A 26,162-nucleotide genomic window follows, 5' to 3' on the forward strand; every position below is an offset into this window, starting at 1 on the left:
ATAGGAGATAAAATCTGAGAGACCCCAGGGGAAATGCCCCATGGCCTCTCCCTGTATTGGAATAAAGTCACAGCACTCCTCTGTCTCCTGTTTGGACACAAACCTCTGGCGTTTGTGGATGAATTTTCCCAACAGTATCACAGGGGAAGACAAATCCACCAAACCAGCTCAGATATTTTGGGCTCCAGCTGCCACAAGAAATTCAGAATCCTAATTCCAAGAGGGACAACCCCAAGTGTTGGGAACAAACTTTGGTGGAGACAAAAGCGGCTTTGCAGGTGCCACATCAACCCCAAACATGGGATTTTTTACTAATTCTCTTGTTTTTCCCCTCAAAAAACAAGGCTTAGACTTGAGAGCTGGAGGAATTTGACTTTTTTTTTTTTTTTTCCCCTTTTAATAAGTGATTTGTGTAATAAAGCTGTGGGGAAATGGGACTTGTCAGTGTGTTAAAGGCGTTTGTCTGCAGGAATAAAACAAACTACACTTGTACAATTGATGGGATTGGAGGCTGAAACTCTAATTTATCACTGGTTTTTCTTTAATCCACTCAAGCTGCACCAGTTAACTCTGCAGAATGATTTCATTTGAAATGGAAATGAAAACCAAGGGCTTTGAAAAACAAACATTGAACATTATTTAAATCCAGCTTTGCAGTGGGTGATTTAATGACACAGCTGAAAACTGCCAAGAATCTGGGAAAAAAATTAATATATACATATATATGTGTATATATATATATATAAAAAAAATACTTGACATTTAAATATTGGTGGGCAGAATCCACTCAGCACTTCAAATATGTATTTTAGGAGATGTATTAATTTAAAATAACTCCACAGAGCAGCCTGAGGTTTGTTCCATTGGGGTTTTCCTTCTCTCCAACCAGCCTTGAAAACACCACTAGAGTGGGAGGAAAAATGGATTTATGAGCTGTTAGACAAAGCAGATTTTGTTTTATTTATTTTATTTTATTTTATTTTATTTTATATTTTATTTTATTTTATTTTATTTTATTGGGACCTTGTCTGCCAATGAGAAAATTCCTCTGAGGTTCACAGGCACAAGTTTGACTGTACCTCAGAATACACTAAAAGGAGAAAAGGAAAACAATGCAAGAGATCATGGATCTTTTTTTTTTTTCCTCAATTAATTAATTTATATTTTATATAAAATCCCTCCATTCACTTTGGGACCACATCTTAGTATTTACCAAGATAAGATTTTCAATTTACTCAAAGAATTTGTTTTTTTAATCTGTTTTTTATATAAAATTTTGCAGCCTGTTTACCTGGACATGTCATAGAAGATACGGAATATTCTGTATTTCCAAATTCCAAGACCTGGGGCTTCAAAATCTTCTAAAACCATTTTTAATTTGCAAACACAGCTATGGAAATACAGAATATTCCTTCCATGGAAGCATTTTGGAAAACACGAATTTACCACAGAATTTATTTAGTGCAAGCCCAATAAATATTTTAAAATCTTTGAAGGATTATGATTCGTGCAAGACACTCCAAAATTACCCAACCCTCCTCCTTCTTGTTGAACAAAGTTCCTGAAATGAAGAATTTGGAAGAATTTCCTGCTGTTTAAAAAGCAAATTTCTGCAGTCAGACAACCAGTGGTTACTAAAACTTGAGCTAAAAGCTTTTAAAGCTGTTTATTGCAACACTTAATTTAAATTATTTTTCCTCCTAACGATGCCCTTAATTTGGCTGATTAATAAACACCTTAACCACATCCCATTTCAGCTTTATTGCTGAGATTTGATGTTAAATTCAGAAATTAATAACCTGCTGTTAAAAGTGACAGCTCGATTCTTGTTCACCCAGTTAAAAAAATAAAAATAAAAATCATTTATAAACAAGAGATCTCATCACATCACTGTGCTTTGATCTCACCCTGAAGCCTGGCAATAAGAACAGGAATTTAATTGAAATTAATCTAGTTTTTTGAGGCTCTGGCTTGCATTTGTGAAGATGCTTTTTAATAATAAATTTTGTGGTTCCTCTGGAATTTGCTTTAGTGGCACAGAGCAGATTTAGGTGTCTGAGCTGGAGGTGAACCCATCACAGTTTCTTACCTGGTGAAAAGATTTTCCCCTCTGTAAAACCACATTTCCTTCACTTTTTAAGATGGAAAATTGGAAATTTCACTGCCGGGGAAAACTTTTCATCATCCTAAATGAAATTTATGAGGGAAACAAAACAACCCCAAATTCAGTTTGAAATATCCAACAAACTCAACTGGTGACCTTTGGATTGTCACTGCTGTCCTAAAATCTCTGGTGCCTGGGAGGGAGGGAGGGAAATCCTTTTTTTGGGGCCATTCCTTGTTACCAGCAGATTTTCCCTCACTTTTACAACATTGATTCCTGTTGGGAAAGATGGGACAGGAAGGGTTTGTGGATATGATTGTCTGGTAAGAAATACTGGAGATGCAAAACCTGTGAGTGAAATAGAAATGAAGGGCAGCTCTGAGATGTGATCATGGCAGGCAGGAGGACGGGGATGAGCTGGAGATGGGTGGAAGGACAGAAAACAAAAGCACCCAAGGGTGCAGCCCCTCTCCACCCTGCCAAGGCATCAGGGAAAAGGTGGATAAGAAAAGTCTCTTTAGAGTTTAGAATACAGGATGATGTGGTGATAGAGCAGTTCTCATGGGCTGCAGGCAAAGGCTGTAGGGTTTGTATCTGGCGCTGGTTGGTCACTGTAAATTAAAATATTCAACACAAAAGGAGATGGAATGGATTGGAACAAGGTCCTCAGTCTCTTGCTCTTTTCCCCCACTCTCTCTTTACACCCTCTTTCCCCCACTCTCTTGCTTGATCCCTTCCCCCACTCTTACCTCACTTCTATCCCTGAGCTCTCTTCTACCCTCTCTCTCCCTCTCTCTTTGGGGTTCCCTCCAGCCCAGGCTGATGGCTGAAGGCAAAGCCCTTTTTACCCACAACCCTGCAATAAACCCACGTGTGTCTAGAATATCTCAGCTCTGCAGAGTTCCCTCTCCCTGCTCTCCACAGATGCTCCTCCTGATTCCCTCGCTGTGGAATAACCTGTGAGCTGAGCCAGAGTCAGGGTGATGGATTAGCCCGGGGCATGAACAGCTCTGTGCCAAAATCTCACAAAAAAATCATCCTGTGGCAGTCCTGCCTTCTGGAAATTCCCTTTTTTTAGCCCTGTTGCACAGAGATTATTTCACACTGAGCCAAACATGAGCAGCAATTGATGGTAAAGCTGGCAACCCCTGAGCTCATTAAAGATTTACACAGACCTCATTAAAGGGAAAAAAACTCTAAAATCAACAAGTGCAGAAGGTCCCAGTGTTCTCTTCCCAAGTTCCACAGCAGGTGCAGTGCTGATCATTCTGCTTATTACGAGTGTAAGGTCAGAAATTCATCTGGATTTTATTAATAATTGACATTTTGATGACACCTCGGAAAACGGCTCTTTTTAATAAACCAGATTTAGCCACGTTCAGCCCCGGCCTCAAGTGCTAAATTAACATTTGCGAGGCTCTCCCTGGGGTGGGGATTTCAGGAAAAGAAAGAATTTCTGCACATCAGGCAGAGAGTCCTTGAAGGGTCAGGGTGGGATCCTTGCTGGTGTTGGAATTAATCTGAGAATTGCTCAGTGATGGGAATTAGGACTCCACAACCAGCTCAGGGCTCATCCCTGCTCTTTTTTCTTTAAAAATAAAATCCACAGCCCAGGTAGAAAAGCACAGGCAGGATCAGAGGGGTGAACAAACACTGATAAATGGGCAGAGAGGATGATAAAAGCTCAGTCAGGAGGAGTTTCCACCTGGGCAGCACCAACAGCAGCCTCTGATGGACACAACTGTCCTGGGTTGCAGTGTAGGATGTGCACACAGTATTTATTCCATCCCCATCCCCATGAGCTGTTGGAACCAGGTGGGGCAGTGTTTTCCCAGGCCCCTCCTTTGGGCTCTTCTGCTCATGGCCCATCAATGCCTTGCCCAGGACTCACAGGGAACTCCCTCCAGGAGCTCTCTCTGTTTAATGGGCCATCAAGGAGCCACTGCACGACTCCTCATCCCATTGGGAAATGCTCCCAATGCCCAGGGGGAGGAGCCAAGCATTCCCACCTGGAGAGAATCTGGGATTTGGGACAGGACAAGCAGCCCTGAGCCACTGGATTCCCAGAGGAGCAGAGCTCCCAGACCTTTCTGTGGGATCACTGCTTCAGGAAGAGCCCCTCACCTGGACTGCTCCCCCCACCCTGCTCAGGCTGTGTTCTGACTCTGGCAGTGCTCCTTTGTGTTATTGCATTGATTTAATTTTACTTTTTTTTTTTTTCCTTTTTTCTTAATAAATTTCATTTCTGACTTGGAGCCTCTCACTCGTTTTGCTTTCAAACCACGACAGGAGAATAATGACAGTGATTAAGGAAAAGGGGGTGGGGGTAGGAATGAACCATTACAGAAACTTAATAACAAAAATCATACAGAATTTTAGAAAACCCAAGATGCACACTGCAACATTTCCCCTCTGCTCCCTGGAGGGCAGCACGTCCTGCAGGTCTGGGGGAGAGCAGTTCATCACCACAGAGCTCAATTGCTACTCTTGCAGCAAACATTTTCAATTAATCTGGAGCCGTTAATTACACCTTCCTTTAATAAAGGCTCTGCTGTCATTTCCTTTTTTTCTTTTCTCAGTGAATCGATTCCAGCCCGTGCCAGAATCCTGTGCTGGAACAAACACAGGGGAAATTCCCTGCTGGAACAAACCACCCTCAGTGGGGATGGAAATTATGGGGGAGAGGGCTTTGAATCAACCTGGAAGAATAAAAACTCTTTGTGCATTGTCTGAAAAAGCATGAGGTGAAGGTTTTGGGTCAGAAGAGAAAGTTTTGCTGTAGAAAAACATCAATTCTGTTCAGCCTGGCCTGGGACACTCCCCACAGCTTCCCTGGCAGCCTGTGCAGGGCCTCAGCACCCTCAAAAATTAGAATTTTTTGCTAATCTCCCATCCAAGCCTGCTCTGTGGCAGTTTGAAGCCATTCCCTGTGTCCTGTCCCTCCATCCCTTGGAAATCCTCTCTCTCCATCTTTCCTGCAGCTCCTCCAGGTCTCAGTGAGGTCACCCCAAAGCTATTCTTCCCCACGCTGAACAACTCTGAACAATCCCAATTCTCTCCTTTAACCTCACATTTTTTAGGCTAAAAAGACCAGATTTTCTCAGATTTACTCACAGATTCTGAACTCCTCTCCCCAATCCTTTTCCCTTCCAGCCACGAGGTGTGAACATCCTTTCCCAGCTCCTGGTTTCTGTTCTCTCCCAGCCCTGGAGTGACTCCACACCAAATTCCCTCCCTTGGTCTCTGGAATTCTACACCCCAAAGGGTTTTCCAACATCATCCTGTGGATAACCAAGTGTGGACTCATCGTTTTGTGCTTTTTGTGGAAGTTAAAGAAATAAATAACCCCCTAAACCTGTGGCCAGCACGTTTTCAGTCAACCTAAATATGTCTTTAATGGGCAGAAGTCTCTTTAAAAGAATTTTCCTGAACCTTTTCACGCCTAAGAAAAGAACACCACGAAATAAGTTATTTCAGGTTAAAAAAAAAACAAAGAGCTGAATGAATTTATTCTTTAAATAAATAAATGGATAAATACAGCACGAACTTCACGGGCACATTTTTGCCTCTCATTGAAGCAGAGCTGGAATGTTCTCACTGATTATTCCAGAGCTGAAAAACAAAGCCTTGCCCTGAAAACTGGGCTTCACCTGCAAATTGCTGCCTAAACCTGTTTTATAAAAGGGGCTCTTTCTTTTCTCTTTTTTTTTTTTTTTCCCTCTTTTTTTTTTTCCTTTTTTTTTCTTTTCTTTTTTCTTTTTTCTTTTTTTTTTTTCCTTTTCTTTTTTCTTTTTTTTTTTCTTTTTTTTTTTCTTTTTTTTTTTTTCTTTTTTTTTTCTTTTTTTTTTTCTTTTTTTTTTTTTCTGTGGAAATGGTGCTGAAACAGGGGAAGAAGTCTGAGCTCCTTGTGACTTCATGGGGGTTTGACCTCAGCATTCTTCTTCATTTCCCACAATAGAGATTCCAACAAGATCTGAACAAAATCCAAGCAGACACATTAGAAAGAAACCCTGTTCCTGGAGCTTTTTGCTTTTTCTGTTCCCTCAGTGCTGGTTTAGCACAGAAATTGATGGAAATTCCAGCAATTTTCATTTGGTCTCATTTTAATTCTGGTTTTAAGCAAGGAAAATATTTGTTGAGAAGTTTGTGCTACCCCAAACTGGAAGATGCATTAAATGCAAGGGGGAGAAAGAGAGGAGGAATTATGAGAACAGAAAATGAGTAATTTAAAATTAAAACTTCTGTGAAACTCAATTCAGGTCGAGGGTGACATCTAGTGATGCTCAGCACAAATTCTGCCCGTTTTGCAGCAACCCTCAATCGGGAAGAAAATTTAAACTTTTACCGTGTTTCACCAGATACGCCATAAAAGAAATATTTTCCCATAAAATGTGAGTTTGAAATTTTTTTTTCGGGTAATATGAGATAATTTTTAATTAATTCATTTAATTAATGGGAGAATCCATAAAAAGAAAAAAAAAATAAAGGTAGGAATTTGGAGGTAGAGAAATTGCAATGAAGGAGTTGGTTCACCAGGTCTGATTGATGGAAGTGCCATTTTTTGGCTCTTTTTCTTATTCTTCATTTTTGGTACAATAAATCTGCAAAGCCCAGTGGCAGCCTGATAAATAAATAAAGCAAATCAGTAATTAGCAATGGAGCTATTAATAATTCCCTTGACTGATAATGCACAAACGACTCAGCTGCTGAATTTTGAGTAATAAAAACGTTTCCAGCAGCTTTTTTTTTTTTTTTTTTTTTTTTTTTTTTTTTTTTTTTTTTTTTTTTTTGACAGTGGCCCATGGTCAGCACCAAGGAAAGGGGCAGCCCACACATTTCCAAAAATAACAATTCTTCACCCACCTGAGCGATTTCCTTTGAGCTCCTCCTCCCTGTGTGCAACAAACAGCAACAAAGGAAATCACAGAATCCCCAGGGGTAGAAAAAGAAATTTAAAGCTCATTTCATTCCATGAGACTCCATGATTTGCATTTCCCTGCCATGGGTCACCTCCCACTATCCCAGGTGGCTCCAAGCCCTGTCCAACCTGGCCCTGAACAATTCCAGGAAAAGCCAAAACATCAATTCATAATTTAATTAATTAATTTTTCAACTGCTAAAAACCCATTAAATGCAGAAATCTGATTCTCCCTGGTGAGCTCATCTTGTTTATTCTCAAAGCCGAGAAATTAAACTCACATTACTCCAGTGGCCAGAGGAAGTGACAGCTCCACAAATCTGCTCCTCTGTGACACAAGGTGGCACCAGAAACTGCCGGAATTTCAGCCTCTAAAAAATGAGCCAAAAAAGCAAAAACTTTGAGGATTTTACAGGGTTGAATGAGAGGAGTCAGAAAAGCAGAGACTCTGCAGTGGCTGTGCCCAGGGAAGGGCTCCTGGGAGGGGCTGGGCAGGGCAGGGACCAGCAGCGGGTGCTGAAAGGTCTGAAACAGCAAAGAATTGGCTGTGGAATTAAAGAGAGACTAAAAGCAACCCTGAGGGAAGCTGGATCATCATCTGAAAACTGGGAAACAGCAGCAGATGGGGCACAGCCAGGGTGGTCCAGAGTCCAGGATGGTCTTTTCCTCCTGGAATGGGCTCAGTGACCAAGGGATGCCCCTTCTCCTGCAACCTCCTCTTGAAACTTCAACCCTTTCATCATTAAAAACAAATATTCTGGGTTTGGCAAACCAAATATTAATTTTAATTTTTTTTAATTACAAAATATTAAGAAAGATGACAGGAAATTCCTCCTCACCTCCTCCTTTATTTGTCTGGTCCTGTCCCTGACTCTGTTTTCAGTCTTGGGCAGCAAGGTGAGAATAGAGCAAAGGGTTCCCCATCTGTGTCCCAGTCACTGGAGCTCCTCACCCACCTGTGCCCCTGCACAGGGAATTCTGTCCCTGGCCACACCCAGGGGTGCTGCAAACACAAACCCCAAAATCCCCAAAATTACACTGAGGAGAGGAAAAAATGTATCTTGTTGTTAAGATAAAGGAATGAGGTACCCTAGGTTCAAATCTCAGCTCTGCACTGCACAATGTTTATTAGTTTATTTTTAGTTTTTATTAGCCTATTATTTAAGTCACTGTTTATTCGTTTATTTTATGTTCTGACAGTTAATTAGCCGGGGAAGGAACAATAAATAACCCAGGGGGTGAATTCACAGCAGGGACAGATCCCTGTTAGCTCAGACCTTCCACACAAACCTTTCCAGCTCAAATAAAGAAAATCCTCTACATATTGTATCTAGACAAATCTATTATGCATCTATAACTAAAAAAAATTAATAACTAATAGATAGAAGACAATAACAGAGCACAAAGAGGGGTTGAGGAGGAGTAGGAGGGGGCGGAAGGGTCACTCTGCCCCTCTGCAGTAGTTTGTGGGGCAGTGACACAAAACCCTTTTGTGCACCAGGGAGCTCCTCAGGTCAGCCTTGATTGCCTGGAGCTCTGGCACCTGCGTCCTGCAGGGCACTGGCCTGGAAGAGCAAGGCTGCAAAACATCGTGGGGACTTTCCAAGCAGCCACACAAGTGTGAAATGGGCTGCAATTCCATCATTGCTGCCCTCAGAAGTGGTGCAGGGTGAGCAACAGATGTAACCTTTTCATGACAAGCCTTTCTCTTGTCGAGAAAATATTCAGAGCAAACAAAACCTTAAATTTCTGCTTTTGTGCCAAACAGGGGAATGTGCTGTTCAGAAACATCCACCTATTTATTATTATTAAACTCAAAGATGGGTAGATGACCTTGTACACTTCAGCTGGAAGGAAAAGAAGGAAAGAAATTGGAGAACAACCAATTGTCACTCCTGTTTTCCATAATAAATTCATACAAGGTTACATGAATCATATTGGCTTTCCAAATCTGATTTGCTTTCCAAATCAAGGCAGTTCTGTTTCTGACAGACAATATTCTATATTGACACCCTGTAGTCTGACATTACCCAAAACACCTGGCTCAGACTGCAGAATCTGGAAAAGGGAACCTTTCTAACCCCAAAAGCATTTAAATCTCATTTTATTGTTGAGGGGCAACATTTTGGAGGGCAGCAAATTCTTTGTTATCCCTAAACCATAATAAATAAACAGCCTTTCTCTGTTCTAGAACTTATTTGCAAAAACAATGCAGATAAAAGGACTGGAGTTGGAATTTTTATAAACATAGGACACCATCTTCAGCACACAAAAAGAATAGAGCAGGAAACTCTTGGACAAAAACAGAAAAGCAGAAGTTAAGCCTAACTGGTAAATAAAATTAAAGGATTGGGGCTGGTTTTGGGATTTTTTCTGTCTTTCTTGTCTGGAAAGCAGCAACACTGGACCCCAAGCACTGCAACAAACTGAGGAGCTTTGAGCAGGACAATTTGTCCCAATATCCATCCATCCATCCGTCCGTCCGTCTGTCCATCCCTCCATCCCTCCCTCCCTCCATCCATCCATCCCTCCATCCATCCATCCATCCATCCATCCATCCATCCATCCATCCATCCATCCATCCCTCCATCCATCCATCCATCCATCCATCCATCCATCCATCCATCCATTCTTCCATCCATCCTTCCATCTTATCCATCCATCCATCCATCCCTCCATCCATCCATCCATCCATCCATCCCTCCATCCATCCATCCATCCATCCCTCCATCCATCCCCAGCACCTGACAGCTCAGTAAAATCATCTTTAAACCCTGCCAGCCTCCAAAACCCTTCACTTCTCTCTGGTCCAGGAATGAGGTCAGTCAGCAGCAGCAGTCAGGTTTGAAAATCCCAAATTCAGCCATCCCTCAGCCCCAGCACCAACAGGACAATGAGATTTGTGAAGCTTCCAGGGAAATGAGGGAGATATTCCAGGGATATTTGGGGCTGATGAAGCTGAAGAGCAGAATGCAGCTGGCTCAATCACATCTGCTTGTCTCCCACTCTGTAAATGAGAGAACAAAAGTGACACTGAGCATTATTAGTCTAAAGCACTTCAAATCCCTTTAACATGAAAAGCACCTGCAGGTGCTGGTGAGTGTTTTGCAATCAGCTCTGCTTTGTCTCCTTTCACCCAGGGATGAGAAGGAAAATTGCCCCAAATGTCCCACAGTTGAGTCTGTTTAAATTAACCTTTTAACTGGCTGGAATTATAAAAATCCTCATCTGCAATCAGGATTTCATGCTCCTTCTCCTCACTGATCACACTTTGGCAGGTTCCCTCCCCCCTTGCCCTGCTGCTGCTTTTGCTCCAGCCAGGGCTGAAGGGAGATTCAGTGGGTGACATCCCAAAGGAGGGAAACTCCTGGATCCAGTTCCTTGGGTTAGGTGAGGATTTACTCTTCCAATCTGAAAACCTCTGCCAGAAAAGTGGTGAAGACAAATTTAACTTCCACTGACCTCAGCTGATGTCAGATCCATTCTTGCCTCAGACTAGAAAATAACATTATTATCTATGGGCATGGCTGGGAGCTGTAAGAACAACTCCTTGGAAGAAATGGAAATATTTCTATTATTACATCCAGTAGCTGATATTGCAAGAGATCCTGAAGCCTGTGACTGTGACAGGACAAAAACTGCTCTTGGAAAGCTCTTACCTCAAGACATTGAAGGAAAACACAACAGAACTTAATCACCTCTGTCTTTACTTTGGTTTCCTCACATGCCAAGTTCTTGTGAGGCTCCTAACTCCAGATTTCTTTGAGTTTTATAATCATGAATTAAAAATAATTTCATATAATTTTATATATTTTATAACCATTTTATTTATATATTTTATAACCATTTTGTTCAGTCACAGAAAACATCCCAAAGTGTTTTTGTGCTCTTTATTCTAACGAGTGACCTCTCCATGTTTCAGTGAAAATTGGTAAAGAGGTTTTATTTTTAAATTAAACCAGTAGTCAAGCAGCTCACGTCCCACCAGCCATGTGCTGAGTCAGATCTGAAGTTTCATCCACTTTGTCAAGTATTTTGTCAAGTATTCCATTATCAAAACCTTAAATCTGCTGAGGCAGCTCTGGAGCACAGCCCTGCGGGTCAGCAGAGCTCTGAGCAGCCTCCAGTGAAGTGCCCAGGGGGTGAATTCCAGCCCAGTTTGCAGATATTCCCAACCAAACCTCACTGCACACTCCAGAAACCTGCACAGAATTCAAAACCAGGAGAGCTTCCTTTGCTAAAAGAAAATATTTCATCTTTTCAGTCCTTTTCTGTGGAGAATAACAGAGAGAAGAGGTTTTCAAGAGTTTTTTCACTCGCTGGTTTGGCTGCTTGAGACTTCAGGACAACAATAATTCCCTGCTGCATGAGAGAAACCATCTGCTTATTATCCTCTAATTTCCTTTAAAATTTCCACTTTTGTCTGGCAGAAACTATTGTTGAAAAAGAGTGAAAATAAAGGGAAGTGATAGGCATTTATCAACCATTATCAGCCTGATCTCATGTCGAGCCTTAAACAAGATTTTTCACACAACACCACAGGAGAATTCTCTTAGAAAACTCCACAATCCACATTTAGCACTAAATGTTATTTTCTCTTTACCTTTCTCTGGAGATTAAATAGTTTCACTAGTGAAGAAACAACTGAGCAATAACAGCATTTTAAAAAAAATAATAATAAAATAAATCAGCCTGGCTTTTAACTGCTTTGTAAAACATGGCAGAGATTTATTTTTTTTTTACCTGGGAAAATTGTTTATTTCTGCTGGTAACTAAAGCAGCCAAACATTGGCTTTGCCTTCATCACAGCCAATATTTCATTAACTCTGTTGACATCCTCCTATTTACAGCTTATTTTTCTTAGAAAAGGAGCTATTTTAGGAAAGAACACGAAGGAAAGTAATGTAAGAGACACCAGAATAAATCTGATTTCCACATTTATCCCATTGAATTTGTGGGCTCGGGGCGGGTTGTCCTGACTTTTATTTTTTAAGGGCTGCTCAAGATTCTTTAAAGGATCCATCTGCTGTGATTGAAGCACACAAAACTTTGATTAGAGATCCTTGGGCTGGGTAATAACCCCGAGTTTGGGAGGCTCAGGTGGTGAAGGGCAGCCCTGGCATGGGCAGAGGAGCAGAGATGATGGGCAGGGCTGGATCAGAGGCTGCAGCTGGAGGAAAAGTCTGCCAGTGCAAAACCCTGACAAATCCAGCTCTGTGCTCGGGATCTCTCATCTTTTCTCTCACTTTTTCTGGCCAGGAAAGGAATGGGAATTGGGTCTTGCACATCCCTTTTAAGGGCTCTGCTCAGGAGCCCAGAATAAAGAACAGCCTGGAGGAATTTTCCTCTGAACACGCTCTAAAAGGATGAGGCTGCTGATAAATATTGTCAAATCTGGACCTGTTTTAACATCATTTTTATAGGGTTTTAAATAATCATTACAGAAGCAGAGGAGGGGTGTTTTCCTCAGTAAAAGCTGTCCCAGTTAGAGAACAGGTTTTGGCTGCAGCAGCTCATCCAAGTGCTGGAGTTTGCACAGAACCAGCACAAGTTGGGAACTCCAGATGCATCCCAGAGGTTTTCTATTTCTCATCTAAGCCCCTCTGCAGAACCCACCTCCAGTAAATCACTCTGGAGGCTGAAAAGCTCCTCTGCAGTCAGAATCAGTCTAGGGGGTCAAGTAAAACAAGCATAAAAAAGTGAAAACTCCTCCTAAGCAACACTGAGCAGAGGGTGATCCTGGTGGCCAAAGCCACAGAGGTTTCTTTGTCACCCGTTTGATCAGCACAGCTACGAGAGCCTGAGTCATGGCAGCTTTTGTGAAATGTGAAATCCACATTTCCTCTCAAGCAAGACAGGTCAGGGACTCTGGAGGGTGAAAGAATAAAACATGGGAAGGAGATAAAATGTTCTTAATGGCGGGAACAGAGAGGGAATGAACAAACAATGGTGCAAGGGATGTTTTCCCTCCCAAGAACTGACTCTCCCCTGGCTTTTGGCCCCGGTGCTGGAAGAGTCAAAGATGCCATGAGAGCTCAGGCAGGAGGTGAGAGCTGCCTAGCAACTACAGGGACAGAGACCCAGGACTCCTCTTGTTCACACACCAGGGGATGCAAAAACAACAGGTTTGGGGTTTGAGGCCAGGGAGTAAACAAGGGAACAGCTGAAGGAGGACTCTGCTCCCTGGGTGTCCAACAAATGTGTTCTCACAGTGCCTGGAGAGCAGGCTGGGGATGGGAGCATCACTCAGGGACTGCAGGAGGTGAGGAGGGCGTTTCAGTCACTGATTTGAGCAGAGGATGGCACTTTCTGGACATCACCAGAGCTGCAAGGAAACACTCAGATGTACCACGAGCTTCCTGACTCACCCTGAATCAGCGGAGCACAGAGATCCCAGGGCCACTCCAGCTGTGTTTGCCATCAGAAAACATCCATTGGATCCATTGGATCTCCACCAACAACAGCCCCAGGACATCCCAGGCTGCAGCTCCTTCCCTCCAGCCTCAGGCAAAGAAGGGGATGTAGAAATGCCTCCCGAAGAGGGGGATGTAGAAATGCCCCCCAAAGAGGGGGGATGGAAAATTGTCCCTCAAAAAGGGGGGATGTAGAAATGCCTCCCAAAGAGGGAGATGGAAAAATGTCCCCCAAATGAGGGAGGATGTAGAAATGCCCCCCTAAAGAGGAGGATGTAGAAATGCCCTCAAAAAGGGGGAATGTAGAAATGCCCACCAAAGATGGGGATGCAGAAATGCCTCCCAAAGAGGGGGGATGTAGAAATGCCCCCCAAAAAGGGGGATGTAGAAATGCCCCCCAAAGAGGAGGGATATAGAAATACCCCAAAAGAGGGAGGACGTAGAAATGCCTCCCAAAGAGGGGGAGTGTAGAAATTCACCCTATACCCAAGCAGGTGTCTCCATATAGGGAAAGGTTTAAGACTCACCCCAAAAGCTTTTAAGGGAAGAGCACTGGAAGTTTCTTTGCTCTGCTGGCAGTAATTGGCTCAGTGTCAAGACAAAAACACTGATAAGTCTCTTTACCTGTTGCTCAGATAAGCAGCTATTCTCTATTGGGCTGTTTGCAAAAACAAAAACAAAAACAAACAAACAAACAAACAAACAAAAAAAACCACACTTAAATAATTCAATACTTAAAGGAGAGCAGGAGGCTCCTCAGTGAATTTTCAGGATGTTTATAGCAGGTGTGTGGGACGTACACTGTGCTCAGCTTTGTTCCTTTATTTCCCCATTGTTTCCTTCTTTTATTAAAACCACTTTTGCTTTTTAAAGACATACTCAACCACTCTGCCTGAGCACCCTGCCTGCCCCAAACCCTCCCACGGAGCAGGCAGGAAGTTTTACCGGGTGAAAAATCCCATTTTTCCAGAGGAATTTTCCGACAAATCCATCCTGCTCGGTCTCTGCAGAGGGCGCCAGACAGTTTGGGATGTGCCGCTCCAGGTGCTGGGGCTGTCACTCAGGCAGGTGCTCGCTCTCCAATGGCCAATGCTCTGCTCGCGGGATGAAGTAGGAGTTGTTTTGTTGGTTTTTTTTTTTTTTTCTTTCTCGCACGCATAAATCCCCCTCGTTCTCGTCTCTTTTCTTCCCGCTGAAATAGCAGCAGATGCTTGGCTGAGCTGCAGAGTGCCGGCAGCTGGGAAAACTCTCTGCTATTCATCACCAGGAGAGCTGAGCCCAGCAATGTCCTGCTGCCCATCCTTCCCTGCAGAGGAAACTGTTTGCTGCCCGCAGGCTTTGGAGATCACTTTCTTCTAAAGGAAAGAGCAGCCTGGCATAAAATTAATCCACTGTAAATGCAGATTGTTTGATGTTTGCACTTGTAAAATTGGCTCAAGTCCTGCTTGGTTCCACCTCGTGTGCACAGCAGCAGCTTGGAAGGACTTGATTTTTGTTTTCCTTTTTTTCTTTTTTTTTTTTTTTTGCTCTTTTTAGCCTGTGCTCTCTCAGGTGCACAGCCACTGGTGAGCTCAGCTCCCTTGCTGACAATGAACAGCACACACTTTGCATTCTCCTTCCAGCCCGTGCTGCTCAACGCCAGCGAGGACCTCAACGACTCTGTCCCCAACAACAGGAGCGGCGACGGCTTCTGCGAGCAGGTCTTCATCAAAGCCGAGGTCTTCCTGACCCTGGGCATCATCAGCCTGCTGGAGAACATCCTGGTCATCCTGGCAGTGCTGAAAAACGGGAACCTGCACTCCCCCATGTATTTCTTCCTGTGCAGCCTGGCCGTGGCAGATATGTTGGTGAGCATGTCCAACGCCCTGGAGACCGTCATGATCGCCATCCTCAGCAGCGGCTACCTGATCATCGACGACCACTTCATCCAGCACATGGACAATGTTTTTGACTCCATGATTTGCATTTCCCTGGTAGCCTCCATCTGCAACCTGCTGGTCATAGCCATCGACAGGTACATCACTATTTTCTATGCCCTCCGTTACCACAGCATCATGACGGTGAAGAAAGCCCTGACCCTCATTGTGCTCATCTGGGTGGCTTGCATCATCTGCGGCATCATTTTCATTGCCTACTCGGAGAGCAAAACCGTCATCGTGTGCCTCATCACCATGTTCTTCACCATGCTGCTGCTGATGGCCTCGCTGTACGTGCACATGTTCCTCTTCGCCCGCCTGCACGTCAAGCGCATCGCGGCGCTGCCCGTGGAGGGCGTCCCCCCCCAGCGCACCTGCATGAAGGGCGCCGTCACCATCACCATCCTCCTGGGGGTCTTCATCGTCTGCTGGGCGCCTTTCTTCCTCCACCTCATCCTCATCATCTCCTGCCCCATGAACCCTTACTGCGTCTGCTACGCCGCCCACTTCAACACCTACCTGGTGCTGATCATGTGCAACTCGGTCATCGACCCGCTCATTTACGCCTTCAGGAGCCTGGAGATGAGGAAGACTTTCAAGGAGATCGTGTGTTGCTGCTATGACATGAGTGTGGGACAGTGCATGCTGTAAAACAACTGGTTTTTTTGGGGTGGAAAAGCCACCACGCCGTAGGGGTATGAATAGGGATGTATTTATGTGTGTGTTGAGATGCAGAGCAGCTCACTTTAAACGCAGTGCCTGAAGTGAAGGGTGCAGGAAAGACAAAAAAGCCTCCTACGTGATGCCTTGTTTCCTACTTTTCAGAGTGAAAACCAGTTTCGACTGAATTATCTGAAATTTATTTTTTTTTAAATAGTTATAACGGAAGGAAATCCAGAGTGGCTTACAAAGCAGCTTCAGAAACTTACTGGGAAAAATGAATCCTGAAAGGGAATGCCACCTCCTAGAGACTGAGATAATGTTCCCTCTAGCATTCGTTTGTGCCTGTTGCTTTATCTCTGTGCCACTGCCAACGAGTCGGTGTTTTCTGAAAGATTTCATTAGCAATTGTGGAAAGCTGTTTTTTCCAAACACCAACAGGTAACAGCATTGTTCTACACCCATGCCTCCACCTTTTAACGAAAGAATAGATTGACATTCCTGCTGCTTGCCATAAAGCAGCCTGAGTACAATTTTCAAAGGGTGAAAGCAAACATTTCTCTTGCACTGAAATGAGTTTTCACTACAGTGTCAGTGACAGCGTGGCTTCACCAGCTGCCTGAGAGGATTGAATCATGTGATGGCTTTAACATTATTTATTGTGATATAAGAGTATTCTATCCTTGAATTTTTAATTATTTTTTTAAAGCTGGAATGGCCTGATCAATGTAGTAATTGCTATATTTGTAAAAAACTCATGAAAGTCTCCTTTTGATAAATCCTCACTAACGAGATCCGTGGATCTGAACATCAGAAAGAGCTAAAATGCAAAATGCTTTGGATGCAGCTTTGTGTAAAAGCTGCAGGGAGTGCTTAGAAATACCCACCTGTAAGTTCAGCAGCTGGAAGAAATCAGAGAGATCTTTATCCATCACAAAATAAATGTCCTGGGGCAGTCTCTCTTTACTTCAGCCTTGCCCTGCCCTGGGAGCAGGAGAGCACCAGGGCTGTGCCAAACTTCCCCAACCCTGCGTGTGTGTGTCAGGGGTGTGCAAAACAAGCACCTGCAGCTGCAGCAGGGCAAGAACAAATCCTGCAGGGGTCAAACAGCACTTTGGCACCGAGCAAGGGCTGCTGCAGGACACAGGAATGAGCAGTGCCAGGCTGGGAACACCCTGAGCCATCCCAAAGGCTCCCCAGTGCCAGGCTGGGAATGCTGAGCCATCCCAAAGGCACCTCCAGTGCCAGGCTGAGAACACCCTGAGCCATCCCAAAGGCTCCCCAGTGCCAGGCTGAGAACCCTGAGCCATCCCAAAGGCTCCCCAGTGCCAGGCTGGGAACACCCTGAGCCATCCCAAAGGCTCCCCAGTGCCAGGCTGAGAACCCTGAGCCATCCCAAAGGCTCATCCAGTGCCAGGCTGAGAACCCTGAGCCATCCCAAAGGCTCCACCAGTGCCACCCTGAGCCATCCCAAAGGCTCTTAGCACCTCCTGGTACTTTGCTTTCAGAATCTCCAAACCCTCAGAGTAGTCTGATGCTTTTGAATATCTCAAAGATCTCATTTGACTTAAAACTCTCTGTTTTATTCCCCCACACACACCTTCTTATTTTGGGTGGAGTTGCTGGGTTGATGTTATTATGGTTTTTTTTTTCTGGGTCTCCCCTCTGCCAGGTGAGAAATTGTTCATGCACCCAAAGCTTGTCCAGCTCCTGTGTCCCAGTTCTGGTGTTTCAGTGCCAGTGACTCCAGAGCCAGCCCTGCTGCCTGTGGGGAGTCACAGTTCACACTCTGCACACCCTGGCCTGTGTTTGATCCTCCCCATCCCACAGGGAACAGCCCCATTTCCCAATCTCATGGGCTGTATCGTTTTCCTGGGGCCAAGAACCACCTCTCCCTGTGCTCCAGCCACCCTCTGCCCCACCACAAACCAACCTCACCTTCCCTATTTCCCCTGCCCTCTGCTCACACCCAAAATTCCCTAACTGGGTTCTCACTTCTCCCATAATCACACCCTCCAGACCTCCCCCCTTCCAACACTCACCTATAACCCTTAATTTTAGAAAGACTAAAGTTAAAAAAAGAGCAAAGCCCAGGTCACTGTGGAGCAGAAGAGGCACAAATGAAAACTCTCCCTTGTTTCTATGAGAGACCAAAGACAATCCCAGCGACTGGCAAAGCCAAATGCTCTCAGCTTTACCTGTGTGTCACAACCTGTGTTCTGCCAGCCCAGCCTGTCACACTTGGCACTGATGTGGCCCAGGGAGAGGAAATCAGAACCACAGAATTTGGGTGATGTGCAAGGACTGTGCCGACCTGTTGTGAAAAGTCTCTGCTTTGTTTCAGTGTTCTGTATCTCTGCACTCTGGAGCATGGTTTGCCACAACATTCTGCCTCAGGTTATTGTGTATTTAGCTCTTGTTGCACCTGATGTCCTATTTATTTCTCTTTTAAAAGCAATTTAAATGGGACTGATTCATACAGTGCTTTGCCTTTAAGCAAAACGTACTCTGCTGAATAAAATCTGGAGAGATCACTGAGAATCATGTTTGCTTCTGTCAGAGCACCACAGCACACCAAACCACCCTGGGGGCTCACAGAAATGGAAAAGGAGTCCAACACTGGGCAAAAAAAGCCTCTTAATTCAGAGAGTCTGGAATGGTTTGGGTTGGGAGGGACCTTCCTCAGCCAGTCCCAGGGACACCTCCCACTCTCCCAGGTTGTTCCTGGCCTGGAACTCCACACTCTGCCCACAGAGCTCCACAAAAAGGAGTGAGGGGGGAAAAAAAATCCAGATTTTCAGTCCCATGTGCAAATATGAGAGAATCCATAAAATCCCCCCAAGATATCTCAGCCCTTCTGGCACCAGGCTCCCCACAGGAGGTGGGGGTGGGTTTGTCCAGCCCCATTCCCAGCTCTCAGCCCTGCTTTGGAATTCTGTGGGGTTGGGATCCAGGGCTGCAGGATCACAACAAGCCTGTTCCTGATGGGAGGGGAGAGAGGGAATGTCCATGGGACTGAAACCACAACAGGAGTCAGTGAGGAAATGCTCACAGCTGCAGACCCTGGGGGAAAGGGAAGGGAAGGGAAAAGGGAAAGGGAAAAGGGAAAGGGAAAAGGGGAAGGGAAGGGAAGGGAAGGGAAGGGAAGGGAAGGGAAGGGAAGGGAAGGGAAGGGAAGGGAAGGGAAGGGAAGGGAAGGGAAGGGAAGGGAAAATGGGAAAGGGGAAAGGGGAAAGGGGAAAGGGGAAAGGGGAAAGGGGAAAGGGGAAAGGGGGAGGAAAAGGAGAAGGGAAAATGGGAAGGGAAAAGGGAAAGAGAAAAGGGGAAGGGAAAAGGAAAGAAAACAGGAAAGGAAAATGGAAAAGGAAAGGGAAAAAGAAGGGGAAAGGAAGGGAAATGGAACAGGAAATGAAAGGGGAAATGGAAGGGGAAAGGAAGGGAAGAACAGGGCTGCTCTACAACCCGTGGCACAGATCTTTTGATGAGAGGGGAGCCCTGCAAGTGCTGCTCAGCCACCTGAGGGACAGAACCCCCATCTCCATCCAGGGCTGATCCCAGAGCCACAAACCCCCCTGGCAGTGCCCACCCAGTGCCAGCTCTGCACCCCTGGGGTGCAAACCAAACCAAAGCCAGCCCAGGCAGGCCAGGCCAGGGCCCCTCTCACCTGCTGCCAGCCACAGCAACAATTCCAGCTGGGAATGTGCCCCTGATTTCCCTGCAGTGAAATGCCACCCCTTGCAGAGCTGTCACTTGTAAACCAACATATAATCTGCTCATAATTAGAAATGTTTCTTCCTTCAGGAGGGTGCTGGGCTGAACAAAATATGTGCAGTTATCTCCCAGTTGATCTAAGAAAATGGCAGGCTGAAATTATTTCTTTTGCATCTAAAGGTATCATTATTATGGATTTATTGAGTCAGGTTTTGTGCAGGAAAATTAAGAAGTTCAGAGACATTGTAAGATTACCATTTGCTCAAAGACGTGTTAGGAATTCCTCATATATTTAAGATAAATATTTGAATTCACAGGAACATGACTGATCCTGCTAAGTCAACTCAACGCAGCATATTCTGCAAATTACAGACAGATTTGTTGCTCTCACATTAAATTCAGCACCGTGCAGGCAATTTCCCCATCAATAAGTGCCTAAATATTTTATAATTGACAGCATTTGTATTAATGGGCAAACAGCAGAGTCCAGGCACAGAACTCTGCAGTCAAACAAGGTCAGTACTGGGGCCATTGTTACCAACACCTTCATTCCATCCCCACTGAAATAAGATATTTCTGGTTGTTGAGGCCCAGGTGGGGACCAGGGTTTGCTGAACCCCTGAGGAGATTTGGGAGGAATCCACAGAGGAATGGGGTGTCACAGGGGACTCTGGAAAGCCTTGTGCTGTTTGGAGCCTGACCCTGTTTTACACCACAAGGACACAGACTCTGAGGTTCAGAAGGCTGGAAATGACTCCTTTATTTCTGGGCTGTGTCTCCCTTTTATCCCATTTCACACAGACCAATTGGATTGGTGACACAAAGACAAACCTCTTCACTCCCATTGGTCAGAGCAGAGGGACAGCAAGGAGAAGTCCCTCCTGGGGAAAGGAATGAATAACAAAGGTACAGCTACAAAAACATTTCTCCTGTTTACAGAAAATTCCCTGGGAAAAATAATTTCAGAAACCAAAACTTCTCAGGGATGGAACCACAGCCCTGGGGCAGCTGCAGGGGCACCAGGGGACCTGGGCACTGAGAGCCAGCAGGGCCACAGCCACTCCTTGGCCCCACATCCAAGTGCAAAATCCACTCATAGGGGATGATTTGAGTCTTCAAAGTGACAGAGAGGAGGGTCAGGTGGGATATTGGGCAGGAATTGTTCCCTGGGAGGATGGGGAATAGAATTCCCAAAGAAACTGTGACTGCTCCTGGATCTTTGGCAGTGCCCAAGGCCAGGCTGGACATTGGGCTTGGAGCAGCCTGGGACAGAGGAAAGTGTCCCTGCCCACGGGATGAGATAATCCTTAAAACTCCTTCCAACCTAAACCATTCCATTCTATCCCTGCTAAACAAGGCCCAGGGATTTGGGCACCCTCAGCTGCAGGATGCAGGGCAGGGGCTCCCCCAGTTTGTGAGAACAGCCCCAATCAGCCCCACATCCCACTGTCAGGGGTGTCACTGAGCCCCACGGGGCTCCCTGGTGTTCCCTCTCCAGAACAGCTCCAAGCACAGGCACAAATCCAAGTTTTTAATCACAGCTGTAACACAGAGCCCTCCATCAATCCCCGTCCAGGTGGGAGGCAGAGGAAAGAAACACCTTTGAAAAAGCACTGAGAGAGCACTGCAAAGACTCATAAAAATTCCTGTCCAGAAATATCTCTGTGAAGAGCCTCCAGATGTGCTCTTCTGCTCAGTTCTCATGGCTGGAATTTAAAAGGGGATGGCACTGGATGGGATTTAAGGTTCCTCCCAACCCAAACCTTTCCCTGATCCCACAGCCCTGCAGCAAGGAGTGTTACCCCACCACGAGCTCGTCCTGTCAGTGCAATGCAGATTTTCCTCACAGCAGGGTAAACACCTCTGAGGAAACATCAGGGGGAAAAAAAAGAGAGGCAGGAGATGGGAGACAGAGTCTGAGCAGCTGAGCAAAACAGCCCAGAGTGTGTGGTGGGTGAGGTGTGGGAGCGGGACAGCTCCCAGGGTGAATATCTCTCTCTGGTGCCAATCAGGAGACAAGAAGTGTGAAATCAAGAATTTCTGCAGCTAATTAGGACAGACTTCATCCTTCTCCCTGTCTGATTTCACAAAGCCCACACATTCCTCCTGTCTTCAGCCTTCAAGACCAGAGAACCTCTTCACAAAACACTTGTTTCTCCAAGTGAGTCTGAGCTTATTCTTCACTTGGGTAAAACACCAGACCTTGTGCCTGCTCAGCCTTTTATTGCCTCTCTGTGCAGTCAATTATGTGCTGCTTGTGAAGAGAGTCGCCTTCAGTCATCTTAAAATTGTACAGCGTGTACTTGGGCAGGTCTAAATCTAAATCAAGGACTCGTAATTTCAGGCTTTGAAATGGTACAGGGACAGCAAATAAATGGCATTCTTCATTTTCAAATTTCTCTGCACGAGGTGAGCTTGGGGAATCCAAAACTTTGGGCAGAGCGAAGCAAAAAGGAGGCAGGGCCAAACATGAGGCAGGCAGTGAATTTATCTTTCAGAAAGTAATTCATGTGTTTGTATACCCAACCCATGATGTGCAAAAATCAAACCAAACACCTCCCCACTGTCATCATGAGGTGAACTGCATTATCCTTGATGTTTATGTAACAGACCATCTATTTCTTCTGAAGGACAACGTTGTCTCAGTGAGAGCAGGGCTTGTTTCAAACCACAAATCGAGGGAGAAAACCACCTCCTGCACTCTGCACATTCAGCTCCAGGGGAAGGGAACTGCACAAATGGACACAATGCCCAGCAGTGAACACCAAAGCAGTGCTAAAACAGATTTTTTTTTTTTTTTTTTTTTTTTTTAGGCAGAATCAGCTGCAAGTTTTCTAAAATCAGTTTTCCTCTCAGCTTTATTTAAGCTGATGGAGACATCAGGCTGCTGCCTGTGCCACCAACCCCACAGGGAGCCCCCAAAAACGGGGCTGGAAGAAGCTGCTTTGGTCCTTTTCCCCTCTGTGCCCCCTTGCCAGCTTTGGAGGAAAGTCTCTCAGCTCTCACCTTTCTCCTCTGCACTTCTCTGGTGTTGCTCAAATCAAACTCAACAGATAAATAAATCCTCCCATTCCCAAAGTACTATTAGACAGTATTTCCCTGGTTATTTGCTGGAAGTAGTCTAAAAAAAAATCAAAAATCAATAATCCATGTGCACACGTGGCACAAACCTGCCATTCCATAAATAAACCCACAGCTCTGTGGCTCCAGTTGCTGGGATGTCATCTCCCAATAAACACAGATTTGTGCCCCAGGAGGAGCCCTGAGCAACTTTCTCTGAGCAAATCCACTTTGGAGAGTCCAGGAGTAAACATTGAAAACCAGCTCAGGTAAATGCAATTGGCCCGTGTGATCCCACAGGGGAGGATCCTCCATGAAACCAAAGGAGCTCCCTTGGATTAAAATGAAAAGCAGCAGAAAAACTGTGCAATGGGAAGGTTAAATCAGGAATTGTGTGGATTTGCAGGCAAAGGGACAGTTGCATATTTCAGTGGTAAAAAGCTTTTAATAATGAGCAATTGTTCTCTCCTGCTACCTGCACTTAGATTAAAAAAAAAAAAAAAATACAAAAAAAATACACAGGGGTTTTGCTTTTAACTAAGCAAGAGAAGTTGAAACTGAAATTATACCCAACTGAGAACAGGTACAAGTGGACTTGTGGGTGTAATCACAAGATTTATAACAATTGTTTCCATCACTGATCCGTGGAATTCAGCCTTACTGTGGATGGCCTGATGTGCAATTTGATAAGTCTGTCCTGTTGTTATTGCCCAAAATCTTTTATATTCTTTTGTTCTTAAGAGAAGTCTCCTTAAAATAGGAACCAGCCTTGTCATAAATTCTGTTACAAAGAGAATAACTACTAAAGCCTAAGTTTTAAATCATAAAAATGGGAATGACAGTGGAAACAAGCAAATTATCACAGAACAGTACATTTTTATCAAGAGATAAAAGAGTGTAGTTCTTGATTTTTTCCAGAATTTCTATGAGTGGGTAGTAAACAGGTACAAAATCTATGAAAATTAAATATTACAGGAATACATGGAACCAGACAGGGCGCCAAATATTCTTTATTTAAAAAGTAACCAAATATTCATTATAAAAACCAATTCACCAAGCAGAAAAAAAACCATTATATTCTCTGAGTTTCATTTCACTGCTTCCTTTTCTCATCTCTTATTACTCCAACAGGGTTTGGATTTGATTTCTGCCTGCTCTGGTTGTTTATTTTGCAGCTTCACCAGGAGCTGACCCATCGCTGTGACTTCTCCTTGTCGAGGGTTTTGTCTCTTGTATTAAAATCTCTCCTTTGGCTCCCACAAGAAGCTGCAGCAGCTGCATTTCCCCTGCTCAGCTGTTTCCAGAGGCAAAAACAGAAATAAAACAAGGGAACATTTGCCTCCACCCTGCTCTCTTAGCAAAAAGATTTTATAATATTTTATATTATTTTATATTATTTTATATTATTTTATATTATTTTATCCAGCTTCTCCAGTGGGTTTGGTGGGAATTAGTCCCAACCACTGCTTGTTCCCAAAAGGAAAACCTCCCAAAAAATTCCAGAAAAATTTTGCCCCCCGTGGCTTTGGCCTCTCTGTTTTTGGTGTTGTTGATTTGTATCAGTTAAAAACATATTGTGAGGGTTAATTGATAAATAAGCCAAGAATCCTTTGAAATTTAAATTGTAGATATGTAAAGCACCCGAGATCAAATAATAAATTTCAATTTAGGACAAAAAAACAATTTTTTTTTGTTCAAACAACAAAAAATATTCCAACAGGTATCTCAATTCTGTGTGACAGCACAAGCAGAGTAAAAAAAAAAAAAAATCAATGCTCTCTTTAAAAATGGAACTCATTATTTCTCAGGCAGGGTGGATTTTAAATATCATCTTTTGACCTACGTGCAGCTCCTTTACCAGAATCTAAGAGCTGTTAAACCACTGACAGGCTGAACGTAGGAGAAATATTCCAGCCCAGCTCAATTATTATGTGCAAAGCAATATGTTGAAGAGGTGTTGGGCTTCCCACCGGGCACCTCAAATTTGCTTTTTTTTTGAGGAAAACTGGAGAAAAAGGATTTATTTTTTTTTGCTTGATCACAGACCAGAATGGGAGTTGAGTGACAGCAGGGACAGAAGCATCTCCTGCATCCCTCCCTGCTGCTGCCCCCTCCTGCAGGAACAGGATTTCTTGTTTAGGCACCAAAAGCTGCTGCAGGAACTCCTGCTGCCCAGGAGATTTCATCCTGCAAGGGGAGAGATCAGGAGATGGGTAGGGGACCCCACGCCTTCATCAAAAGCCAAATAATGAAACCAGAAAAGTTGGCAGGGAGGATGTTTAGCCCAGGGAACAGCATTTTTCAAGAGGCAGCTCAGGGAATAGAATTCCCTGGGAGAGCTGGAGCTGTGTGACAGTTTTGTGGTTTGTTTTCTTAAATGCTGCCCCTTTGGAGGTTCTTCCTTAATGAGAAATTATTCAGCTATCCCCAAACTAATTCTTTCCTTTTAATGTGATAATTACTACCAGTTTGTTGCCCAACTGCTGATCAGAAAAGGACAAATAACTCCTGAGGCACCTGCACAAATATTGCTGTTTGGGAAATTAAATCACTGCTGGGCTGCCCCTTCCCTGCTTTATTGGGAGGTGGAATGGGCAGGACACGCAGCCCAAGGTTTAATATCAGCTTTTCTGAAGAGATAAGTACATCAAGACAGCCCTGAAAATGGTGAGTGAGAGCCCTGCAGGATGAAAAACCACCACATCAAAGAACTTGGAGCAGTCTGACGTTCTAAATAAAGGCAAAGATGGAATTATCTATGAATGCAGCTCCCACATCCAAAGCAGCAATGAATACAAGGTCATTAAGCCATCTGCATAATTAGTGAGCATGTGTTAAAAGCCACAAGTAATTTCTGTAAGGGAGAAAAAGTCTGGGGAAAAGCCTTTTCTGGGTTGAAAAGTTGTAATTGTTCCTCCCCCCAAAAAAAAAAAAAAAATTGCTTAGCACGCTGATGTTAATGTTGTAATAAATAGATTTCAAACATCATTTGGTTTCCTTTGTGAATCCAGCAGAGCTTTGGGCAGTGTGCTGGAAGCTGGGTAATCACAGCCACTTTGGCTGGACATTCAGAGGGGTCTAAATAGCCAAAATGGGCATTTTTCACATCCTGCAATTGGGAGCTCAGAGTAAAAAATAGCAGCTTGTTAAGAACTTTCCAGGCATTGTGAGTTCTAGATGTATTTATATATATTTTACATATATATCTCTATATATATCTATCTCTCTCTCTCTATATATATATATATATAATCATTATTATTATTATTTTAATATATATATGTGTATTTCTACCTGTATATATACAAGCCATGTTTCATTGTCCTTATAAATCCAGGCTTGGAATCAGTGGCTGGCAATTCATAGAAAATCTGGAATTA

At 44.2% G+C, this 26,162-nt stretch overlaps 1 protein-coding gene across 1 annotated transcript; it reads left to right on the top strand.

Moving 5' to 3' along the window:
* Positions 1 to 14,551: 14,551 nt before the first annotated feature.
* On the top strand, positions 14,552 to 16,002 carry MC3R (melanocortin 3 receptor; the record flags this gene model as incomplete). The annotated part of the gene is made up of 1 exon (XM_083873562.1): positions 14,552 to 16,002. Exon 1 carries the CDS (start codon positions 15,025 to 15,027, stop codon positions 16,000 to 16,002), a length of 978 nt encoding a protein of 325 aa, XP_083729688.1. The 5' UTR covers positions 14,552 to 15,024.
* Positions 16,003 to 26,162: the final 10,160 nt, after the last annotated feature.

The sequence above is a fragment of the Zosterops lateralis genome (assembly GCF_965231275.1).
Source record: "Zosterops lateralis genome assembly, chromosome: 16".
Taxonomy (NCBI): domain Eukaryota; kingdom Metazoa; phylum Chordata; class Aves; order Passeriformes; family Zosteropidae; genus Zosterops; species Zosterops lateralis.